Source organism: Podarcis melisellensis (assembly GCF_964234715.1).
Source record: "Podarcis melisellensis genome assembly, chromosome: 12".
NCBI classification, from domain to species: domain Eukaryota; kingdom Metazoa; phylum Chordata; class Lepidosauria; order Squamata; family Lacertidae; genus Podarcis; species Podarcis melisellensis.
The window spans coordinates 60705137-60721755 of NC_138544.1; the positions used below are offsets into that span (position 1 = coordinate 60705137).

Sequence of the window (16619 nt, forward strand, 5' to 3'; positions counted from 1 at the left end):
TGTCCCTCTCCCAGGGGTGCTTGAGATGAGATACCTGCATTGCAGGGGGTTGGGCTAGATGGCCCCTGAGGGTCCCCTCCTATAATTATATGATCCACTGGAGGTTTTTAAGCAGAGGTCGGATGGCCATTGGTTGTGGCAGCTTTGCTTGTGATTCCAGCATTGCAGAGGCTTCTTGTGGGGCTGGAAGGGACTCTGAGGGTCCCCGAGCATTGGAGGGAGTTGGTCTGGAGAACCCCCTGGCGGTCCCTGCCAACTCTACACTGCTGGGGCAGCCGCGTTTGGGCCTCTTCTCTGCCCATCACTGCTCCTGGCAAGCTTTCTTGCTGCTGGCACTGGCTGGGGCCACAGTCCCAGCCTTCCTGTGCCCTGGCGACCACATGGCAAGTGCAGGAAAGGAGCTGTTTGGGGTCGGGGAGTTGGCCCAGCAAGTCACAAAATCCTAGGCCTGTACAGTTGGAAGGGACCCCAGGGGTCATCCAGTCCAACCCTCTGCAAAGTGACAGTAGACTGAGGACCGGGGCGAGTGTCTAGCGATCTCCACCAGGCAGCAGGGACCTCCCTCCTTGCCAGCAAAGCTGTTCGTGGCAGCCTAGATGCTGAGGGCGGCAGGCAGTCCTGGGTGGTGCTGAGTCTCAGGCAGGTCGCAGGGGGCAGGAACGAGGTGGAGAGAAATGGGCAGCTGAGAGCAAGGAGCCGAGAAGAGCTGCCTAGAAATATCCTGGGATGCTCTGCTTCGGTCCCAGGAGAGGCGGCTGCGTCTCAGAAGGAACAGCAGAGACTCATTAAGGCGGATTTCGTCTCTGCAGGGCAAACAGGAGGCCCAGATTCATTTGAGGGCGGTGTCTTCCTCCTGGGCTCTGGCCCCCTTGGAAGATGGAGCCGGAGGAAGGAGAGGTCGCCGGGAGGCCTGGTTTCCCCTGGAGGAAAGCGGGCAGAGAGAGGCGCCAGGAGAGTCTTCTGCCAGGGCTTCTCACGGAAGCAAGCTCTGCTCAGGTGCCCGTCCTCCAGCAGCAGGGCATCAGAAGAGGCTGCTGGATCAGGCCAGTGTCCCATCGAGTCCAGCATCCTGTTCTCACAGGAGCCACCCAAACGCCTGTGGGAAACCAGCAAGCAGGATCTCTCCCCTCCTGCCGTTTCCAGTATTTGGTGCCTCCAACTGCAGGCAGAGCCCTCAGCATCTAGGCTGCCACGAATAACTTGGCTGGCAAGGAGGGAGGTCCCTGCTGCCTGGTGGAGATCGCCAGACACACGGCCTGGTCCTCAACCTGCCCAGAGCCCAGCCCCCGAGAGCCCTCTCCTCCTCCATGAATTTGTCTTATCTCCTTTTGAAGCCATCCAAGTGGGTGGGCCTCCCTGTGCCTCCTATGGGAGGGAGTTCCACAGTTGAAGAGGGGGAGAAAACAGTCTCTCTGTCCGCCTTCCCCACGCCAGGCATCCTGCCTTAAACTTCTATCATTGCAACCTTTCTTCAGCCAGAGGGCCTTCTCAGTGGTGGCGCCCACCCTGTGCACGCCCTCTCATCAGATGCCAAGGAAAGAAACAACTACAGTCATACCTCAGGTTAAAGACGCTTTGGGTTACATGACTTCAGGTTGCGCAGCACACTGCACCCAGAAGTACCAGAATGGGTGACTTCTGGGTTTTGGCGGTTGCGCATGCGCAGAAGTGCTGGATCGCGACCCGAGCGTCCACTGTATCTGACTTTTAGAAGACATCTGAAGGCAACCCTATTTAGGGAAGTTTTTAATGTCCAATGTTTTCTCGCTTATTATTATTATTATTATTATTATTATTATTATTATTATTATTATCATCATCATTAATTCTGTTGGGAGCTGCCCGGAGGAGCTGGGGAAACCCAGCCAGATGGGAGGGGTATAAATAATAAAAATAAAATAATAAAATCATCCTTATCATCACCACCACCACCATCATCATCACCGGGGAGTCAGAAGCTGCTGGTCTGTTTCACTCAGTGCGGTCTGCACTGACCGGCAGCCATGGCTCTCCAGGGATTCAGAGACGGCCGTCTCTCTCAGCCCTGCCTGGAGATCCAAAGATTTGCCAAATCACAGAATTGTAAAGAATTCTTCATTGGAAAGATCTTTCGCATGGGGAGAGTCGTTTGACAGTGGAACAGGCGACCTCAGAAGACTCTCCTTCCTTGGAGGTTTCAAGCTGGGGTCCTGGGGTTCCTTAGCTCTCATTCCTGCATTGCAGGGGGTGGACCAGATGACCTTTGGGGGTCCCTTCCTCCCCTCTGATTCTATGAGCCCCTCACGTTCTGACTCAATGAGGGCCTGAAAAATCATGCTGGAAACATGAGGTGGGGGCATTCTGACTAAAGCCAAACAAAACACAGCAAAATTCAATGGGTCTTCTGCTCCTAGAGCCTTCCAATCTCTCCTGTCATGTTAAGTATAACTGTTTAATTGAACACTGAAATGGAAAATAGCTCTGTATGTGTATTGCTGAAGGGAACATGGAAATTTCCATTGGAGCTTGCATGGTGCCTAACAAGTTGATAATCAATTGTTGATGTATCTCTGCTAGCCCTTGCAGGTGTTTAACCTCAGATCACCTGGGAGGGCTATTCAGTTACAAATCTCCATTTTGAGGGAGTTGTCTTAGTTCTCAAGCCACCATAGAAAAAAGGCAAGCAAATGAGTCTTGCATAGAGTCATAGAATTGTAGAGTTGGAAGGGACCCCAAGGGTCATCTAGTCCAAACCCCCCACCCCCTCCCCGCCTGAAGAGAAAGCAGCTCCAGGGGTGAGACAGACCTGCGATTCCTGGTGTGTTTGAAGTAGTTTTATATTTGCAAGTTGAGCCTATGCCTGGAGAAGCACGTGCTTTTATGCAACTATTTGCTTGTAGCATCCTTTGTTTCTGTGTCTGTTTGAAGAAAGTTCCGTAAGCAAAGCTTTGGGACCATATTTTGGCCTGGACAATTTTTATTCCAAGTGGAGTCAGTTTCCCTTCATCCGATTGCTGCGCGATATTCATATCTGCCCTCGGACCCCCCTCTGCGCCTCCTCACCTAGGATGGCCACAACCACGTCTCCCCGCAGGATCTCAATGGAGCCTCGGGAGATGAAGTAGAGGGCGGTGAGGACGTCTCCGGCGTGGACCAGCGTGTCTCCCGGGGGGGCGTGGGTGGTCTTGAACTTCATGGCCAGCGCCCGCAAGCACCCCTTGGTGGCTCCCTTGAAGGGGCGGCAGTTCTGCAGGAGGCTGCGGTTCAGGTGCAGGCAGATGTCCGCCTGCAGGCACTCGGGGAATCCTTTCAGCACCTGCGGGGGGAGAGAGAGGCGGGTTCGAATCAGCAGAGGAAGGAGCCTCTCCGCAAAAACAGCCCTGTGCTCCAGGACGGTGGTGGAGAGGGAGGGACCTTTGCCAGCTGAGGTCCGCATTTGCTCGTGGAGCTGTGTGACTGTAGTGGGTGGGGCTAGAGGCAAAAAAAGGGAGGCCTATTGGACCTCTGTACCAGGCAAAAGACAAACACACATATGTCCAGGCCCGGCCCAGCCAGGCCAAACATCCACTGTTCTGTTCCATCCTGGGTCCAGGGAACCTCAAGAACTGCCTGGACCCTTCTAATATCACTGAGATCATCCACAGGAGCATTGCTGGGCATTCCCCAAGTCGGTGCGGCTCATTTGAAATGGAGCCTTCAGTCCTGCGGAACTCCCTGCCACTGGAGATCCAGCAGGCGCCTTCTGTGCCAATTTATAAACTCCTGCTGAAACTTTTCTATTCTGCCAGACCTATGCAGGCATTCTTCCACAACAGCTGACCAGTGCCTCTTTATAACTTTTTATTGTATGGTTTACAGAGGTGTACAAACATTTTTAGAAATAAATAAGTGCTGGCCCCAAATATTTATTGTTTTACTTGTTTAGTAAATACACCTCTTGATTGTAAAAATAAAATAAAAAACCCCACAAGGTGGCTTGCAAAAAAAAAAAAAAGATAATAAAATCAAGAAAGCGGACAGCCATAGTTTAAAACATACAAAAAGTTAAAATACTAAGACAGGTTAAAACTCTCACCACCTTTCTAAGCATCCCTACAGGTTTGTTGAAGCAAGAATGTTTTTAGCAAGTGCCAAAAAGAACACAGGGAAGGCGCCTGCTTGCGGTCAAGAGGCAGGGAGTTCCCAAGGACAGGTGCTGCCACACTAAACGACTGAAAGCTTACAAATGCGGAAAACCGGTGTTTTGTGACACTCACAGTGTGCCCACTCCACTGACCGAAGCGTTCAAGGGGCCACATGTGGGGCAAGGTGATCTTGCATGTCGTAGGGAGCAAGGAAACTTGGCTGCTCTCGTGATCCCAATCCTCTCTCCACCCCCCAGCTGGCGCTGTGCATGGAGAGGCCCGGCCCACTCACCGCGTTCATGTCGATGCCGTTGGTGTAGGACCAGGCGTGCTGGAAGTACTCCTCCAGGCGCTGGCGAAGCGGGTTGGGGATCTGGTGGAAGCGGATGAACTCTCGCACCCGGAGCATCTGGGTGTGGTAGCGGGCCGTTCCAGAGTAGAGGCGCTGGATGATGGCCGACACGTTCCCAAAGATGCTGGCGTACATCAGGGCTGTGGAGAGGGAGGGGGCGCTGTGTGAGGGTCTGTCTCCACCCCAACTCTTCCCACATGCAAGGTGGAAATACCTGCCCAGCCAGGCCTTCAGCCTCTCCCAAAACATCATCTGCCCCTCCCTCAATACCTCAAGGACCAGGTCAGGAGGGTGGCAACACAAGAACGGGGCCTTCTCTGCAGTGGCTCCCTGTCTGTGGAATGCTATCCCCAGGGAGGTTTGCCTGGCGCCTTCATTACACACCTTTAGGCGCCAGGCAAAAGCCGTCCTTTTTAACCAGGCCTTTGGTTGATCTTATTGACATCCCATACCCTTTTAAAATGTGGCTTTTTTTTGGGGGGGGGTGTTTTTGCTCTTGAGTTGATTTTATATGTTGTGGTCTTGTTGTGACCCGCCCTGAGACCTCCAGGTATAGGGTGGTGTAGAAATCAAATTAATAATAATAATAATAATAATAATAATAATAATAATAATAATAATTTCAATCTCCTCCCTCAAAGAGCTTCTCTCAGTCCACCAGCCTTGTGCATCTGAGCAGAGGCTGCTTGCAGAGGTGCTTTCTGGCCCAGAATGGCAGGGAACCTCTGGAACTCTCTGCCGCTTGACAATCCCAATGACTGGGCGTCTTTTGGTGCGTGTGCCGCAGGGGTCCATTGGGAAGAGCCATTTGATGGTGGAACAGGATCCCTCCGAAGGGGATGGATGCTTGAGTTGAGATTCCGTGATTCCGTGATCTGGAAGGGCTCCCGGTTGGGAGAGGCTGATCTCTGCCGGGGAACCCATCTAGCGGCAGAGTGGGGGGACGGGACGCCCTGAGTGTGTTTGGGGGGTGGAGAACGGCCTGCCCCTGCCCGCCCTGCCCCACGGCCCTCGCGCCCCACACTCACATCCGATGAGCATGACGCAGATGGAGAAGATCTTCTCGGGGTTGGTGTTGGGGGAGACGTTCCCGAAGCCCACGCTGGTGAGGCTGCTGAAGGTGAAGTAGAGGGCGGTGATGTACTTGTCTTTGATGGTGGGCCCCATGTGGGGGGTGCTCTCGTTGTAGGGCTTGCCGATCTGGCTGCCCAGCGAGTGCAGCCAGCCGATGGTCTTGTCCTCCATGTTGCCGATGGCGTACCAGATGCAGGCCAGCCAGTGCGCAATCAGGGCAAAGGTGCACATCAGCAGGAAGAGGACGGCCGCCCCGTACTCCGAGTAGCGGTCCAGCTTGCGCGCCACTCGCACCAGGCGCAGCAGCCGCGCCGTCTTCAGCAGCCCAATCAGGGTGGTGGTCTGCAGGGGGGGGAGGAGAGGGGCTGTGAGGGCAGAAGCAACAACCCCCCCCGCTGCCACTCCAAATTGGGTTACGTGTCACAGAACCATCAAACGGTGTCACTGCGATCCCTGCGTTGCAGGGGGTTGGAATAGATGGCCTTTGGGGGCCCCTTCCAACCCGACAGTTATGGGGGTGAGAAGAGACACAAGGGGGACGATCTGCATCAAGCTCTCTGCCTGACCAAATGCAGGATTCAGATCCTGTGGGGCAAAATGCCCCTTTGGACCCCCCCCCCCTGCAAAAAAACCCACACATGGGCTTTGATTCCACTGCCTTAGAAATTTTGGTTGGCTGATTCCTTAATACAGTGGTACCTCGGGTTACAGACACTTCAGGTTACAGACTCTGCTAACCCAGAAATAGTGCTTCAGATTAAGAACTTTGCTTCAGGATGAGAACAGAAATCATGCAGCAGCAGCAGCAGGAGGCCCCATTAGCTAAAGTGGTACCTCAGGTTAAGAACAGTTTCAGGTTAAGAACGGACCTCCGGAACGAATTAAGTACTTAACCCGAGGTACCACTGCACTGTACTCTGTTGCAAATTGGGTTGCTTTCATATGCTGGTTTCTTGGGGGTCCAGAAAGCAACATACAGCGGAACCTCAGTTTTCAAACATAATCTGTTCCGGAAGTCTGTTTGACTTACGAAACGTTCAAAAACCAGGGTTCAAAGGGCTGTCAGCAAATTCAATGGGGAAAAATTAGAAACACGCCTAGGCAGCCGTTCGACTTCTGAGGCACGTTCGAAAACAGAAGCATTCACTTCTGGTTTTTCAGCATTCGGCTTCCCAAACGTTCGGCAGCTGAGATGTGTGAAAACCGAGGTTTGACTGTATAAATAACTGCCACCCCCATCGCTCTTGTTATTCCAAGATGCCCAAGGGATCTTGCAAAGTGGATTGCAAACTTCCCTTAGGAGACTTCGGGGCAAAAGGGGCTCCCCATCTCCCACCCGTCCATTTCTTCCTCTTCACTTGCTCCTTCAGAGTCAGGAGCTCCCATAAGAACCTCAGAAGAACAGCAGCAGGATCAGGCCCAAGGAGGCCCGCCCGGTCCAGCCTCCTGCCCCCCACAGTGGCCAGCCAAGGGGAAGCCCAAGCGGGATGGCAGAGCAACAGCCGTCTCCCACTCTTGGTGGCGACTATCCTCAGGTAGACTGACTCTGTCCATGGAGGCTCCATATAGCCCACTCCAATGGCCCACCTAGGGACGCGGGTGGCGCTGTGGGTTAAACCACAGAGCCCAGGGCTTGCCGATCAGAAGGTCGGCGGTTCGAATCCCCGTGACGGGGTGAGCTCCCGTTGCTCGGTCCCTGCTCCTGCCAACCTAGCAGTTCGAAAGCACATCAAAGTGCAAATAGATAAATAGGTACCGGTTTAGCGTGAAGGTAAATGGCATTTCCGTGCGCTGCTCTGGTTCGCCAGAAGCGGCTTAGTCATGCTTAGTTATCCTGTATACCTGAAAGAGCGTCTCCACTCCCATCGTTCTACCCTGACACTGAGGTCCATCTCCGAGGGCCTTCTGGCGGTTCCCTCATTGCGAGAAGTGAGGTTACAGGGAACCAGGCAGAGGGCCTTCTCGGTGGTGGCCCCTGCCCTGTGGAACGCCCTCCCACCAAATGTGAAGGAAATAAGCAGCTATCTTATCTTTAAAAGACATTTGAAGGCAGGCCTGTTTGGGGAAGCTTTTAATATTTAATGCTTTACTGCTTTTTAACACTTGATTGGGAGCCACCCAGAGTGGCTGGGGAAACTCAGCCAGATGGGCGGGGTATAAATAATAAATTATTATTATTATTATGCTGGCCACATGACCCGGAAGCTGTACGCCGGCTTCCTCAGCCCGTAAAGCAAGATGAGCGCCGCAACCCCAGAGTCGTCCGTGACTGGACCTAATGGTCAGGGGTCCCTTGACCTTTATCCTTTAATGGCCCACCTAGTCCAGCGCCCTGTTCTCTCCATGGTCAACAAGATGCTCTGCAGGGAATCCTGCATGGTGACTCACCCTGGGTCCAAATGTGATCCAGCCCTGAGTCTTCCCACCCCCAGGAGCAGAAAGAGCAGACCCCCTCAGGTGCGCTTCTGGCTGGGTCCAGAGGACCCCCCCCCCATCTCCCAGCCTGCTCTCTGCAGCCAGGAGCAGACGGGTGCCCCCCCCCAGCTGCTCCTCTGAGGCAGCCGCCATCTCGGCTGGCGCACCTGAGCCTCACAAATTCTCCTCCACCTCCCCCCCATGCACCTGGAGCACAGGATGGGGGGCCTCCCTGGGGGCCAGACCCAGTTTCCTCGCCGGCTCCTGCCTCTCCAGCTGCCCTGTGAGCATGTGCAGGAACCGTGGGGAGGGGGCGAGAGACGTTCTTTGGGGTGCCAAGATTGCAGCCTCGCATCCGAAGCAAAATCCCTCCCGGTCCTGGCCGATGGAGGCCATGAACTCCCCACACAGACGGGGATGGGGGAGACGGGTTGAGCTGAGAGGGCAGGGGGTGAAAAGGACAGACCCCCCTCCAGCCCCCCTCCTTAAGCTCCTGTAGCGGCCACATCCTGGCCTCCTGGGTCTCCCACTTTGAGGCTGAGATAGGAAACCCAATGGCCAAACGGCACCATGACCCTTTTTGTTCGCCACAACTGAATTAGCTGATTGTGGGGCAGCGCAGCAGCAAAAGAGGCGTTTGGTGCCCTGAGAGCCCACAAGTCAGCTGACTGGCACAGCAGCAGCACCAGCCGGCCAGGTGGAGATGTTAGTCGCCAAACCCGGTGGCCAGACATCTCTCGCAAAAGGCCGGTTCCCTGTTGCAAAATGGCGCCCATTCAGTTTCAAACGTGGAACAGCAGGCCAGAAGGACGTGTCTCAAAACTGCATCCGACCACACAGCCCATCCGGCCGCTCAGGGTCGCCTGCACTGACTGCCAGCAATGCCTCTCCAGGGTTTAGGCAGGGGAGACCCCCCCGAGCCCTGGACGGAGATAATAAGAACCTGAGAAGAGCCTGCTGGATCCGGCCAACTGCCCATCAGGTCCAGCACCCTGTTCTCACAGTGACCAGCCAGAAACCCACAAGCAGGATCTGAGCCCCAGAGCTCTCTTCCCACCGGGGGTTTCCAGCAACTCAGATTCAGAAGCATTGGGGCCTCCAGCCAAGATGGCTGGTAGCCCTTCATGGCCCTCTCCTCCTCCATGAATTTGTCCAATCCTTTTTTAAAGCCATCCACATTGGTGGCCACCCCTGTCTCCAGTGGCAGAGAGTTCCATAGTTTACAGTGCATGAGGGACTTTCTTTCATCTGCCATGAATCCTGATGCCATTGGGGACTGAGCCAGGGACTTGTCCTTCTCTCCTTCTCCATCCTCAGCTACCTGGAGGGGCTACCTGCCATCTGCCCCCCACCCTCTGCAGCCCTCACTTCCAAACTTTATATGAAGACAAGAGTTCAGGACCTTTCCATGACAGAGATCTGACAGCTGGACACTTCTTTCTCCTAGGATGTCTACACAATAGGGAAACTCTACACCTGTTGAATTCCTGCCTGTCCTGCAGCCACCGAAGGCACTGCCCATCCTTTTCACAGAAACTAAACCCTCCGCTTTCTATTGCCCTCGCCTTCCCCCGGAGCAGGAAGAGTGTTTGGGGACATGCCGTGACCTGGCGGCAGCTCAAAGGGCCCTTGCAAAGAGGAGCGGCGCCGAAACGCCGGGCTTTTTGGGACTCTACCTCCTCGGAGCCGGAGCCGAAGATGAGCAGGTCGAAGGGGATGGCGGCCACCATGTCGATGAGGAACCAGCCCTTGAAGTAGTGGATGGCGATCTTGGCCGGGTGGCTGACCACCTCCTCGTTGCAGTTGACGTAGGTGGTGCGGAAGTTGATGAGGATGTCGATGATGAACATGATGTCCACGATGAGGTCGACCACGTTGAGCGGGCTGCAGGAGTAGCCACAGAAGCGGCGCGCCTGCTCCTCCCGGTCGTGCAGCAGGAAGGCGGCCGAGTAGGGCGTGAAGATGGCCGTGTAGATGACCAGCAGCAGGATCAGCCAATCCCAGACCGCCTTGAAGGGGCTGTAGTGCAGGATGGTCCACTTGTGGATGCGCGGCGCCTGCAGCTTGTACTCCGGGAGGACGTCAGCGCCCAGAGACAGGACCTGGGGAGGGAAGGAAGGGACACGGGGGCCATCAGAGAGAGAAGCAGAATCACGCCCCCCCCCCCCCCGGGAAAGGTGCCACCCAGTGACCCCAACAGAGTCAGCTTCCATGCCCATCTGTCAGGAACACTTTGGTTGCGATTCATGAGCCGCAGGGGGTTGGACTGGATGACCTTTGGGGGACCCTTCCAACCCTACAGTTCTGTGATTCAGCGAGGCCTCTCCCACCAGGCCCTGCTCTCCCGATAAGATGCGACAGAGGCCGTGGCCTGGCTGCAGGGAGGGACCGCAGTAGTGATGGATCCAGGCCCCGGGAGGCCGGAACAGCACCCCCCTGCCACACAGACTGAGAAGCTGAAGGAGCAAAGACACCAGCTCAGGAAAGAGACCATGACTTGGCCGGCTGGGCAGCCTCATGCCAGGGATCCTTGAGCTGAGATTCCTGCTCTGCCCGGGGGATGGGCTAGATGGCCCCTGGGGTTCCCTCAAAGCTCTGCAATTCTCCCATCCCTTCTGCCTCCTTCTCCTCACCCCAGGATGGCCTCTGTGGAAAAAGGAGAGGGGTCCCCACGCCCAGTCTCCGTAGGCAATGCAGCCGTGGGCCTCAATCCCCCTTCAAGGACCTGCAGGCTTTGCAAGGGACCCCTAAGGGCCATCTAGTCCAACCCGGGAGCTGAAGCATTGCTGGCAGATTCAGCGCCTCTTTCCTCCTCCTCCTCCTGCCAGCTGTCTCAGGCTAAGGTGGGGAGACACACACCACAAATGGGGCGGGGGAGGGGAGAAAGCCAGCTGCTTGCCCCCCCACCCAGGGAGACCCTGAGCTATTTGTTCCCAGCATGCTTTGCTGCGCCCCCTTCCCTGCTGCTGCTGCTGCCTCCGATTCCCCAGCCGACTGCCCCAGGAGCACCTTCTATTTATAACCTTCCTGGCCATCCCATGCCAGGGTGCCCTCCAGACGGGCAGGACAGCTAATTCCTCCTGGCTCTGAAGGCGGGGGGGGGGGTCAGCAGCTGGAGGGGGGCAGCAGCTGCACAGCCACCTCTGGCCCCTCTGCCAAAAGTCCCAGGAATGGAGCGTCCTGAAAACGGGCCTCTTGCCCCCACCCCACATGCTGCCACCCCCCCAGGGGTACCTCTCCTGACCCTGGCAGACTCCCCCCCAAAGGCTCCAGACCATGCTGTTTAGCTAAAGGGTGCTGAGCACCACCCTTGTGATATTGGGGGGGGGGGCAAGGTTGAATTTGGCTCTGGTCACGACATGGTGACAATGAAGCACTCTGCACATCCTCAGGGGAACCTACAAATTCAGTATGGCTGCCTTGACATGGGTGGTTGTCTTACTCAGAGTAGACCCACTGGAAATCATGAGCAGGAGCCTTTGGGGTTGTTCTTGTGCAGCCCAATATTTAAAAATGGGTGCCGCCGCTGCACCCCCCACTCCCTGGCCAGGCTTTGGCTCACGAAATGGGCAAACCCCCGGCCACCCATTTCAAACTGGGCCACTGGCATGTGGAGACTGGCTGGGTTCTTGCCGGCAAGGAGCCCCTCCACAATTTCTGCTCTGGGGAGACCCTTTCCCTGGGCTGCTCTGTCACTTCAGGTGAGCCCAAGACACTCCGAAGACACCCTCCTTGCAACACTCCCAGTCAGAGCTGGAACACGGGACACAGCAAGAGTGCCTCTGAGCACAGGCAGAGTGTCTTCCTCCCTCTGCAGTGCAACCCACCACACACAACAGCGCCCCCCACTCTGCTAGGAGCAGGGAGAAGCCCGTGTTCAGGGAGACGTCAAAGCAGCCCAGAAGCCCCCTAACCTCTCTGCTAAGACCCCAGGTGTCTCTCCAGCCCATCAGCTGGGGACCTCCGTGCAGCTGGGTGCTGGTCTGTTCTCCATTGACCCCCCCCACCTGAAGCCCCCTCCCCACCCACAAGGCAACACCTGCACCCCCATCGGAATGGGATCCCAGCCCAGAGATGTCCTCAGGGCCACAGCAGAGTCCTAAACCGCAGCGAAGTTTTAAAAATGACAAAAAACATCAAGCAAGTGCCTCTGAGCACACACAGAGCTCCTTTCCCACGTGACGGTGCAACCTTGGAAGACTTACGTAAGCTCAAAGCTCCCCAAGGAAGGATGTGAAACCAAACAGCTTTGCCCCACCTGACCCTCTGCTCCACGAAGCGCCAGAGCGGGTGCCCCCCCGCCCCCTTCGCCCCCCCACCAGGAACGAGGAAGGGCTGGAGGCGGATGGGGGGGTCACTCCGCTCCCTTTCATCCTCAGCCCCACACCCAAGCCCCTCTCCCCAGCAAAGCACAGTGGGGTGCTGGGGGACCCTCGCAAACCCACCTTCCTGAACAGCAGCTCCAAGCGGCTTTCAGACTCGGATCCCTTGGGGTCTGGCCACCTCACTCTCCCCCAGCTCAGCCCCAAAGCTGAGTCCACACAGCAGCCAAGAGTGCCTCTGAGCATATAAAGACTGAGCATCCCTCTATGCAGCCGTAAGAACTACAAAAGAGCCTGCTCATAGCTGTCAACGTTTCCCTATTTCAAAGGGAAATTCCCTTATTCCAAATAGGATTCCTCGCAGGAAAAGGGAAAAGATGACAGCTATGAGCCTGCTGGATCAGGCCAGCGGGGGACCATTCAGCCCAGCCTCCTGCCCTCCCAGGGGCCCACCAGGTGCCCCAATGGGAAACAGCAAGCAGGATCCAACCCAGAGCCCTCTCTCCTTCCGGCAGCTGGGATGCAGACGCCATCCTGGCTGGATCCGTCCAACCCTCTAATCTGTCAGGGATGCTTTACTTGAGACTCCTGCCTTGCAGGGGGTGGACTAGAGGACCCTCAGGGGTCCCTTCCAACTCTACGGCTCCAAAGCCACCCACCCCTCTGGTGGGAGGGAGTTCCGTCGTTTAACTATTCGCTGCCTGAAGAAGTCCTGCCCCATTCATCTCAGTTTAGTGATAACTCAGCCCCCCAGCACCTATTCCTTCCATAAATAAACCAGAGAGGGGACCCCACCCTCCCGCTTCTGCCCCACGGAGGACAAATGGAGTCCCTCCCCTCCCTTCCCCCCCCCCGGGGAAAGCGCCTACCTTGTCTCCCTGCTCGCCATCCTGGGGCCTGGCTCTGGCGCCGCTGCCGCTGTCCAGGCACAGGCAGGTGCCACACAGGGAAGCCCCAGGCATGGGGGGCGCTCCGGGCTGGGGGGCAGCGGCGGCAGTGGCAGGGGGGCCCGAGAAATCCTGGAGCAGCTGCAGGAGGGAAGCCAGCATCCTCTCGCGAAGGCGTTGCCGCCCGCATGGTGCTCAGCCCCAGCTGCGTGCCCGGTGGGGGGCACCCAGAGGGCAGGGCGCGGGCGACCCTCTGGTGGCTGGGGTGCTGGGCATGCTGCTGGCCTGAGGCAGAGGGAGAACCCCTTGCAGAGGGGGCGCAGGGGGTGCAGGGAGCGGGCAGAGCAGCCACCCAGAGCGGCTGCCAGGCTCGGATGTTGGGGAGGCGGGCAAGGCGGCAGCGAGAGAGAGAGAGAAGCAGGCAGGCTGGAAAATTATTGGGGCGGAAATTTTACCCAGCCTGCCCTGCTCTCTGTCTCCCAGCGCCAGAAGGAGCCAGGCTGGTCAGCCTCCCCAGCCGTTAACCCTTCGCCGGGGCGGACGGGTTGGTAGATGCCCCCCTGGCACTGCCAAGGCACCTTGGAGGGAGCGGAGAAGCCTGGCCCCAGGGGGAGAGGAAGAGGGTGGTAGCCCTGGCAGCTGCGTGGGCATCCTCTCTCCATTCCCCAAAACAGGCCCCCTTGGCGGGGCAGGAGAAAGCCCTCCCCGCCAGGCAAGACATGCCAAGCCTCGCTCCCCACCCACCTTGCGTGTGTTTGAGCACAGTTATTTTGGTACCAGACAGGCTGGCGTGTGTGTGAAAGAGTTCTAATGCTAAGGGGGGGGGGGACACACAAAAAAGATTTTTCAGCAGGGCTTTCAGGAGCTGAGCAGGCCACAAAGAGGCCCCCCTCCCCTGCAGAAATGTGATGCTGTTTGATCGCTCAAGCAAGCGAGTCAAGGTATATCCTGTAGGGGAAGAAATTTGCCTCCCCACCTCCTGGGGGGAAAGTCCCTCCTAACTATAGAACCATAAGAGTTGTGGGAAGGGGACCTGGGGGTCATCTGCCCAACCCCCTGAAGGGCAGGAATCGCAGCCGAAGAACCCCAACTGCCCTAATGAAGGAGACTCCACCGCCTTCTGAAGTGAGAGACTGATCAAATGATATAACTGTTGACTGGGAAGGTTCCCCCAAGGGCCATCTAGTCGTGTCCCCCCCCCCCCCATTGCAGGAACTGCAGCTAAAGAATCAGACACACACTCACACAATCTCCCCCTTCCCAAGGGAGTCAAACTGCTCTTCCCATCAGAAACAGGGTCTGCAGCTGGCCTGTACAAAGGAACCTCTCCACCCCAAAGGCACTTTGCACATCAAAAGTGCTCTGAGCATGCTTGTTGCTGCTTCTTTAGCTTTCATGCGCAGTGGTACCTCGGGTTACAGATGCTTCAGGTTACAGACTCTGCTAACCCAGTTACAGATAGGTAGCCGTGTTGGTCTGCCATAGTCAAAACAAAAAAAATTCCTTCCAGTAGCACCTTAAAGACCAACTAAGTTAGTTCTTGGTATGAGCTTTCGTGTGCATGCACACTTCTTCAGATACGATGCATGCACACGAAAGCTCATACCAAGAACTAACTTAGTTGGTCTTTAAGGTGCTACTGGAAGGAATTTTTTTTGTTTCTGCTAACCCAGAAATAGTACCTCGGATTAACAACTTTGCTTCAGGATGAGAACAGAAATTGCGCGGCAGCAGCAGGAGGCCCCATTAGCTAAAGTGGTGCTTCAGGTTAAGAACAGTTTCAGGTTAAGAACGGACCTCCGGAATGAATTAAGTACTTAACCCGAGGTACCACTGTATATTTTAATAACATCATTGTTGTTGTTGGCATTCTGACTCAACCTCAGGAAGGACTTGCTGGCAGGAAGAGCTGCCCAACGGTGGGATGGAAGGTTGGAGGTTGGATGGCAGCCTGTCATGGAGGCTTTCGATGAGATTCCTGCACTGAGAGGGTTGGACTGGATGGCCACCAGGGGTCCCATCCAACTCTACCATTCTATGATCCATCTGCCTCCAGAGACAATGGAGTGTGCTTCCGGGGGTGAAGCCAAACCGCTGTGTGAGCAGCCAAGAGTGACCTCCGTGTGCCTGGGGGTCCTGCGCTGCCCAGACGACAAGACCCCCTTTCTCAGCCTCACCGATGTGGCCCAAAGGAAAGCCCAGCCAGCTGTGGGACTCTGGATTTCTGTAGGGTTTACTCGTGAGCCGTCTCTTCTCCCCGCAGGACAGTGGAGATTCAGGATCAGAGTTTTCCTTCTCTGACTGAGATGGGCTCCCTTCCCATCTGCCTCTGATATTTTAACACTTGAGTTTATAGGTAGTTAACAGTTCAGTGTTGTTACTTTACTCTACAAAACACTTTGGAATCCTTGGACAGAAAGTGACCCCTAAACGGTTTTAATAAGCAAAGAACAAATACAGTAGAGGAACGGATGGGTGGAACATCGTGGTTCCTGCTTCCACATGCTCAGGTCTGCTTTCAGCAGCAGGGAAACTGAGGCAGGAGGGGCAGGAGGAGCCAAGGAGGAGGAGGATGTGGAAGGGTACCTTGTTGATGTTATTATTATTATTTATCTTTATATACCACCTTTATCTTCAAAGGATCTCCGGGGGGGCATGGATCCCCTCCCCCCCATTCCGCCCTCACAACAACCCTAAGAGATGGCGACTGACTCCAAGGCCACCCCCTGGGGATTCGAACCCTCCTCTCCCAGGTCCCAGCCCAGTGCTCTAACCATTAGGCCCCCCTGGCAGTGCCTGGTCGGGGGAGACTGGCTTGTGGGCTCGGCCGAGGGAGGTCCTGTGGGTCTCAGCCCCCCCTGCCATGCTGCGGACCCCGTGGGTTGCTTTCTAGACCTATCACTTTTATCAAATCTCCAAAAATATTCCAAAACATTGTCGTGTACAATTTCCCTTCTTCCTGACTTCCCAGACCTCCTTTCCTGAGGTTTATTTTAAACTTCTTTTTATGAGCTGCCTTACAGCACATATGCTTTTATTATCTGAACTTTTGAAAACCCACGGCTTATACTCCAAATCCAATGGGATGGCATTCAAATTGTCTGATGCGGACATGATACTTTTCCAAGAGGGCACTTTCGAAAGCCTCCCATGAATAAATAAGTGTTCCTGAGTGTGCGAGGAACGGCCGGCGGAGAAATGGTGAAAATGGCCCATCTGGTCCTGCCTCCTCTTCTCATCTGGGCTGGCCCATTACGAAGAAACCCAGGATCTGACTCCCAGAGCCACCCTCCCCTCATCCCGGCCCTCCAAGCGGCTGGCTGAGAGCCACTGAGAGGGCAGATAAGACTAAGGAGAGCCCTGCTGGCTCAGGCGCACAGCTGGGCCCTTGGCTCAACGCAACAGACTCTCACAGGATCATAGAGCTGGAAGGGACCCCAGGGGTCATCCAGACCACCCCCTGCAA

The 16619-nt window shown here is 55.8% G+C and overlaps 1 protein-coding gene across 1 annotated transcript in view; it reads right to left on the reverse strand.

The window, feature by feature from the left end:
• KCNH2 (potassium voltage-gated channel subfamily H member 2) overlaps positions 1-16619 on the reverse strand; it is a 78869-nt gene that overhangs the window by 8012 nt on the left and 54238 nt on the right. Inside the window, exons 6-9 of the mRNA XM_081931522.1 lie at positions 9621-10046; positions 5484-5871; positions 4396-4595; positions 3043-3295 (exon numbers count right to left, since the gene is read on the reverse strand). Coding sequence (XP_081787648.1) covers positions 3043-3295; positions 4396-4595; positions 5484-5871; positions 9621-10046 — 1267 coding nt within the window. The remainder of the gene's footprint in view (positions 1-3042; positions 3296-4395; positions 4596-5483; positions 5872-9620; positions 10047-16619) is intronic.